General features: G+C 38.1%; 1 protein-coding gene across 3 annotated transcripts in view; it reads left to right on the forward strand.

Annotated features, from left to right (window-relative positions):
* The window catches only part of stum (stum, mechanosensory transduction mediator homolog), a 28102-nt gene extending 20084 nt beyond the window's left edge, over positions 1-8018 (forward strand). For all 3 annotated transcript variants that reach the window (XM_088325145.1, XM_088325144.1, XM_088325143.1), the window contains exons 5-6: positions 78-260; positions 5597-8018. In XM_088325145.1, coding sequence (XP_088181271.1) covers positions 78-260; positions 5597-5631 — 218 coding nt within the window. In that variant the 3' untranslated portion in view covers positions 5632-8018. The remainder of the gene's footprint in view (positions 1-77; positions 261-5596) is intronic.

Genomic DNA, 8018 nt, shown 5'->3' on the forward strand with positions numbered 1-8018 from the left:
GAGAAGCTGCTCTGTTATTCTGAAATGCGTCTTCCACCTCTAGTCGACTACAAATAAATGAAATGTATGTATTACAGGTACTTTTATCTCTGCCTTTACGGTGCTATGCGGCGCTCGCAGCGAGCTGGTCGCCGAGCGGGGTGTCTGCTGTGTTTTTTGGCTGAATGTGGCGGCGGCCCTCATCCAGATTTGCACAGCCGTCATCATGGTGGGCTGGATCATGAGCATCTTTTGGGGCATGGACATGGTCATCCTGGCAAGTAAGTCGTGTTCCTTACTCAGTTTCATTTGAATTACATTAATATGATAGTCAAGTCATGTTTATTTGTGACGCTCTTAATCACAAGGAGCCTCAAAGGGCTGTACAGACCACAGATTATTGCAAACCACAGACATTTCACCATCCCCTGATCTAAAACCTACATGAGGGCAAGTAAAAACTCAAAAACTTCAACATGAGGAAAATGAAGAAACCTTGAGAAGAGACCTCACATGAAGTAATTCCCCTTCCAGGAGGACTAGGCTGCAATGGACGTTCCAATGACAATTACTATACAGACATCGTCAACAGGAAATATAATAGAAAGGATAGAAATGTATAGTTTAGTGGACACTCAAAAAAGGAGAGAAAACATCAATGAATTTTGAACTTTCATGAAAAACAGGAGAGGACTGGACAAACAATCTCAAGATTCCCTAATTCGAAATCTGTTCTTAGAGTCCTCCGCTGACCTCCTAGGTCACTGGTCGCCAATCACCGGGCCGCACACTGGGCTGTGGGTCGTTTAGTACTGGGCCGCACAAAAAAGACAAAAATGCCTTAGTTTTCGCTTATATCAATTTGTGTATACTTCTTTTTTTTTTTTTTGACCATAGGGCGTGTTAAAAGGCGCAGTTGTCATATTTATTTCTATTTCTGCATTTAACATACACAGGGCGCACCGCACGATAGGGTGCAGGTTCCCTCTGCTGCTGACACCTTACGACATCACAGACAAGCATACAAGTGTGCGTGTTTAAAAATATAGCGGAAGCAAAACTGAGTTTGGTTTTGGTTTATTCAAGTATTGAATATAAATTTTACTGATAAAAACTTGTTGGAGTTTATTTTTAGCCTTCTCCAGTTGCGAACCATCGATTCCGTACTCTTCATTTCTCTTGTGGATGGTTCCATGTTTTTCCGCCTCGCGTAGAAATCAACACACCATAGGGAGACGAAAACAGGGAAAGCATTCAATGGAAAGACAGTGAGGTTTTGGATTCAATTAGTATTTAGGCTGACAACACTGTTCAGTCCCCGGTAGCACAATAACTTTCAAATTGCTAGATACGCTACGGCGTTAACATCCATGAGTACTTTAGCAAACAATGGACACATTGCGTGTGACTTGATGTTTCGCCTTCTGCATAAGCGGGACACTTGTTCACACAGTGAATGCATAGAGGTCACATGAGGTTGCATACAAATCGCATTTTGTGGGAAATGTGAGCAATCTCACAAAAACATCGGATTTCACCCAAAAATGTTGTAAGTTATAACTCGGGAAAGGTTCGAACCTGTGACCTCCCAGTTTTGAAGCGGGCGCCAAACCCTTAGGCCACCTAGCTGGTGTCGATTGCCACTTTACATTACACACAGAGCGGGCCACAAAATTTGAAGAAAATCAGACTTTCATGTGGCCCTCATGGTCATGAAAATATAGTACACGCATTTTTTTCAGACCGGTAAATTCTAAGGCACAAATCTAAATAAATTTTGAGATTTTACTGTATTTTATTTCCGTAATTGAACATTGATTTGTCAGTCATCAAATAACCTAACCTAATTTGCTTGGTATTGAATGCAAGTGCTTGCATAGATTTGGCCCACTCTTCTGCCTGCCAGGCAGGATGCATCTGCAGGCCAGGTAGGGAGAAATGCTAACAGTGTGACTGTCGGTCACATTCTCAGGCATAAATTTAGAGTGTGGCTGGGGGTGCTGGGTGAAAGAGAGCAGGGTTGTGCTCTTTGCAAAGAGAAGCGGTGTTTTCAGCAAATTGTGGAGGAGTGAAGTATCGATCCCAGGACAATAATATCGATCCGATCCAAGCACCCGCTCAGTATCGATAATATCAATATTTGGATCAATCTGCCAAGCCTAACGTGTACAACTTGGACCGTTATTGATACTCAGGCAGACACAGGCAGAAAAAAGGCAGATGACCGTTTAGCCAATCAGAATGCAGAACAAAATGTACAATGATAAAGTAGCAAAACCCCGAAAAGTAAACCACAATACAGCGAGGGATTACTGTACATGTTGGCACCTGTATTCTAGGTTTTTGCTGCAACTTCTAGACCAGTTATCTTTGGTGTTCAGACCTTTTTATCACGTTTAGTATTCTGTTTTAGAGTTCAGCTCATTATTGGATTAGATTTTAGTAGGAAGAGGGCAAAAGGGTTGGGCAATTAGTTATGCTTTGTCAAGACCCTCGCTGGAATAGAAAGAGGAATGTTTCGTAGCCCCTGGCTGGACTTGAATATTTCCACAGAGAGAGAAAGGGTACATGTTCCCAAGCTTTATCATGTTTCACCAAATGCACGTATTCCCACTTTTCTGCGGTAATAACCAGATCTCCTTCCTTCCCTCTCTTAATGATCTTCCGCGTCGCATGTCATCAATCCATTCTTTTCTTCCTCTCCCTCCACCCATCCATCTAATGAGCACCATTCTCCTCCTCCCACACAGTCGCCTGTCGTCTCTCCCCCATCTTTTTCTTGCTGTTATCTTTTCACCCCGCATTAATTCCACCCACGTGCCTTTCTCATTCACTCTTTTTTATCGGCCTTGATCCGACAAACGCGGGTTTCGTGTGTCAGTCAGGTGAGGTTTCGGCGTGACATGTCGTCGATCTCGAAGTACTAACTTTTTTTTTTTCTTCTCTCTCTCTCCCACGTCTTCTCTCTGAAGTTTCTGACGGTGAGTAATTGTATTTTTCTTTTGTGTTACCGTATGCACAAACTACAATTCTTGGGAGGATTAATCAAAGTTATCAGACAATACTAGGGCTGCAACTAACTATTATTTTGATAACTCTTGTGCCCAAAGACTGTAGGCTGAAGCCGAAGCTTTTAAGTGCATACCTCTGTTCTATTTTTTCCTAGCTGGAAAGGCATATTTAAAATGAGAACAAGAAAACAGAACTTTAGCCCCACAAAGAAAAATAAACAAAACTAAATGACCTTTGAAACTTAAAAATAGTATCACTAGTGATACATAAAAACATACAGACGCTGCCCGACCTACGAACGAGTTAGGTTCCGGACGATCGTTCGTAAGTTGAATTTGTTCCTAAGTTGCTTCAGTGCTAGATTTTGTACGTTTAAGGCTTGTATAAGTAACCTGTATTGTTTTGTACTAAACAATAAACATTTCATAAAATAATATGCTCTGTAAAGATAAATAGAGTGAGGTTTAACTTACTCTTGGGAGATGCGCTTCAAGAGGTCCTTCTCCATGGGAAAAGGTGGCCAAAAAAAAAGTATTTTGACCATTTTCTCAACCGCATTAAGCTTCCTTATTCCGCTTTCGTTTCAAAAGAAACAGCTCGCCTCTTTACACTTTGAGTGGATGCACGAGATATTAAACAATTAAAAACGTCAAAGTTCTTAGCGCGCTAGCGATACAGTAGACGTTGTTATGATTACACACGAACCATGAAGTAGAAGCCAGATTTCTTCTTCGGCGTGGATGCTAAGTGACCTCTTACAGCGCCACGCGGCGGAAAGAAGCACTACAGCATTGTCCTCTACTCAGAAAAAGGTGCACAAAATACAAAATCTAACTTACAGCAATGTCCGGATATTTTTCAACATGCCGAAAAAAATGTTCGCATCTACCGTTTTGCGTAAGTCGAATGGTTGTAAGTCGGGAAGCGTCTGTAATACCCAAAGAAAGTCTTTATACATTCATCTTCTTTAGTATATTCATCTAAAACACGTAAAGTATGTTTTTTTAAGTGATGTAAATAACGGACATTTTAGCTGCATCATCTAAATTGTTCCATAAATGAATAGATTTTTGGTTTGCACAATGGCTTTTCAATGCTATGCAAGAATATAGGACCTTGAAGTTCTGGATTCCCCTGTGATGATGAATGCTCTGTAAAGAAACCCAAAAAATAATATTTGTTGCTTACTTTCTTTGTATACATTTAACAATGATTTAAGTTTCACAAAATCTGCAAATTTTAACATGTTGGACTTTATGTTGCATGTTCTTCATACCCAGAATTATGCATAATCCTAACAGCTTCTATAATTACATATTGCTACAAGCATGCTCTTTGCATGGAAAATACATGCTCAGGGACGCATGAATCCATGATCTAAGTAGTTGCCAAGGCTTTTAATAATCGACTATCGATTCGTTGTTGCGGCCCTAAACAATACCATTATTGTAAAGCATTGCATGTAGCAGTGATGTGCGGCAATGTTCGCGCATAGTGAGGCACTGTCAGATTTACAAATAAATAACCTTAGGTCTTATTCATCATTTTATTGTTGGTGCAAGAAAGCAATATGCAAACGGAGCTGTTCTTATGGGGCACCATGTTGGGGACCCCGGATGTGGCACCATCAATATGACACTGAGTTAAACTCCCAAAGAAGGACCAGAACCCAAGGGGATGTGTTAGTAAGACTTTAATTTCCTTCTTCAGATGGTGAAAACAGCCACAATACAATACAGTTGAACATGAGGTAATACATTCTTAAAAATACTGTGCATTATATTTTACATCTCTCAGAATTCAAACAAAAAAACAATTGCTTAAACATCAGCCAAACATTTTTCACAACTTACGGGATTGTTACTACTTCAAGGTGGCTGAAGACAGATTTGACATATAAGAGTCAAGCCATGAGACACCGGAACAGGAAGTAGTGTGGGAAACCGGAGGTAGTATTATTTTGCTCTACAGTGGTACCTCTACTTAAGAATTGAATTTGATCTGGGAGTAACCTAAAACATCGTTAGTAGAGATGCTTTTGAATGTAAATGTTTTCATCTGTTCCAAGCCCAGCAAAGGTATGATATTTATTTTAATAGATTATTAAAGAGCATCGGAATATTACACAAATACGTATTAAAATTTGATTCCCACACAAGAAACAGAAAATAATACAAATATTCAATTACCTTTTAACTTGAACTGGGGACACGAAGAGCATGCTGAGATTCAGGCAAACACACCGGTTGCCAGGTAGAACTCTGGGAGCGGCGAATGGCAGCGCGTACTGTACTGTATTTTTTACTTTGGAATCGTGAAACGCCTTTGCAACTAGAGGCAATATTTTCCCGTGCAGGTACTAACTTGAAACTTTTGTATGTAGAGACATTAGTAAGTAGAAGCACCACTGTATTTTATAAAGAATAACAACTGCCTGATGGGCAATACAATAACAGTTTTTGTTTTTTTTATTTCCTGCAAAACAAGAAAAATCTGGTCAAATGAACACACATATTGGTTTATTTTTTGACTCAACTGATTTTATAGTGCTACATTATTTACATACAAACATACCGAATTCGCTCTTCTTGTGTCTGTTCCCTAGGCTACCGAGATCATAGCATTCCACAGGATGTCTGAGAAAATTCAACGTTGGTGGCTTGGACACCCTGAAACACAGCGGCAACTTTTCTTCCTTTAAACAGAAAGATACCAACGGGTGTCTTATAAACAAAAGAGGAAGAAATATTCACTGAAATGTTAGCAAGGTCACGAGCTAACTGCGACATGCTAGCCCTGAGTGGAAACACGGGCGCGACAGAGGAACACGCGTGTACTTCCTTAAATGACTGTAAATATTTGGGGTTCTTTTTAAACGTATAATCCAAATGAATGTTTCTCTTTATTTTGTGACACACCATTGAACAAGAAAAGTCAAAAAATCTATTATGCAGTGCCTTGAGATATGAAAACATTAGATTAACTCTTCTTTGTGTTCGCATGACTGTATTACAATGCCCTCTGGTGGCCAAGTTGTGAAGAACGGTTTGTGTTATATCGTGATATGTTTTCGTTAAGCACAGTAATTATTGATTTTAGTGATAAAACACTTTGCTAGTTAATATTTGATCCGAAACATTGCATTTTATTTTATTTTTTTAGTGGGATGTGTTCATCATGAAACTCAAGGAACCAGTATCGTGAAACAGTGTTGCTCTTGAATTTTGTTGTGGAAGAAAATATGGATCCCCAGGTTAGTAATTGTACATTTCAAGATCAAGTACTACAACTATTCTGACTGTTAGCATACGTTAGTACCATTGATGTGCAAATGTGGAGTACTGAAGGATGAAGTAAGATTATTGTCTAAAATTGATCTATAACACCAGTGCTTTTGTGGATTTTGTATGTTTTCTGTTGTGTTTTTAAATATAACAGCGCTTATTGTAAATGGTTGAATAGATAATTGTTTTTCAACCTGTGTCCCACAGGAGAATTGTCCAATTTTATCCGGGCAAAAAAAAAAGAAACCAAAAAAAAACCATGCCATTGCTTTCTTCCAGTGATCAGCCAAAGTCTCTGTAACATTCATCCATACCAGTAGGTGGCAGCTCATTACTTTTTGGTTCTTATATACCAGTTAACCTTTCATGAGGAAGTACAGGGACATAGATTTAATAAACTATTTTGTCTGATGAAGCAGTTTCAAGGGTCACTGCGTAATTGACCTCTAGATGTTGCTGTATTTTGTAGTCTAACAGTGATAAAAACCTCAAGGGAGGATGGAAACTATGGACACTCAAAGTGACCAAACCGAACCTCTTTTTCATTTTTTATCAAGGTTTTTTCAGGTTCCCGTTGCAGTAGGTGGTGTCAGCATTTTGTTATGTGAAATAAATTCAAACAAAGTATTAAAAAAATGCACGTTTGTATGATAGTTCATGGATTTTTGCTTTGTATTAGGTCAGTATTGTTTATATATATATATATATATATATATATATATATATATATAAAAGCTAAAGGAAAAAAGAGAATAAAATAAAAACAACTCAGTATTCCCGTGCATCCACTGCAGATTTGCTGTAAAAGAAAACAGGCAGATGGTCCAATATTTTGAGCATTTGCCATTGTTTGTGGGCGGAGCTAGGCGCAATAAAATGTTTGATCAAATTTAAGATAGAAGAAGAAGACAAAATTCTGAAGCAGAAAAAGTGATTTAGGTGCTGTTGTTCTTCTGGTTAGTGAATGGATGTAAGCAAAGGGTTTTTGCAAAAACAATATATGAGTATATATATATATATATATATATATATATATATAAAATATTACAGTGTATACACGTTTATAAGCTAGGGCTGTGATGTACCTGAATTCTGTGAAACTGAATCCCGACATTAAAACTACTCATTTTAATCTAGTTGTCTTCACTGCAGTTTTAAAAAAAATCAAATGGGAGAAGTATAACATTTTTACCTCCATAGATACACAATCAGATTCGCTGTTTTTACCGCAGAGATACTACTACAGTAATATTATAATGCAAAAATATTAGTACTGAAATATAACAGAAAAACAAGAATAAGAACGACATTAATATTGCAAAATACTAAAAAAAAATACTACTATGGAAAAACTGCAAAAATACTCAAAAAAAATACTAAAATTATACTTTAGTACAAAAAATACTACTTCCAAAATACTACAAAACATACTACAGTAACACAAAAACATAAAAATACTACTACAGAAATATCAAGACAAAAATGCTACTACAAAAATACAGCAGATATACTACAAATATTTTACTATGGAACCACTAGATGGTAGTGTGCCCGCTTTGAGACTGGGAGGTCGCTGGTTCGCGCCTCGACCGAGACATACCTAATTGGTATAATGGCGGCGCCCTCTGGCTGCGGCTGCATCGACTCGCTACAACGGGTCAGGTGTATCGACATTTCGTTCTGTGTACATTGTTACAAAGAATGACAATACAAAGGAAATTATTATTATTATTATTATTATTA

The sequence above is a fragment of the Urocampus carinirostris genome, chromosome 20 (assembly GCF_059441175.1).
Source record: "Urocampus carinirostris isolate Australia breed hairy pipefish chromosome 20, RoL_Ucar_1.0, whole genome shotgun sequence".
Lineage (NCBI taxonomy): Eukaryota > Metazoa > Chordata > Actinopteri > Syngnathiformes > Syngnathidae > Urocampus > Urocampus carinirostris.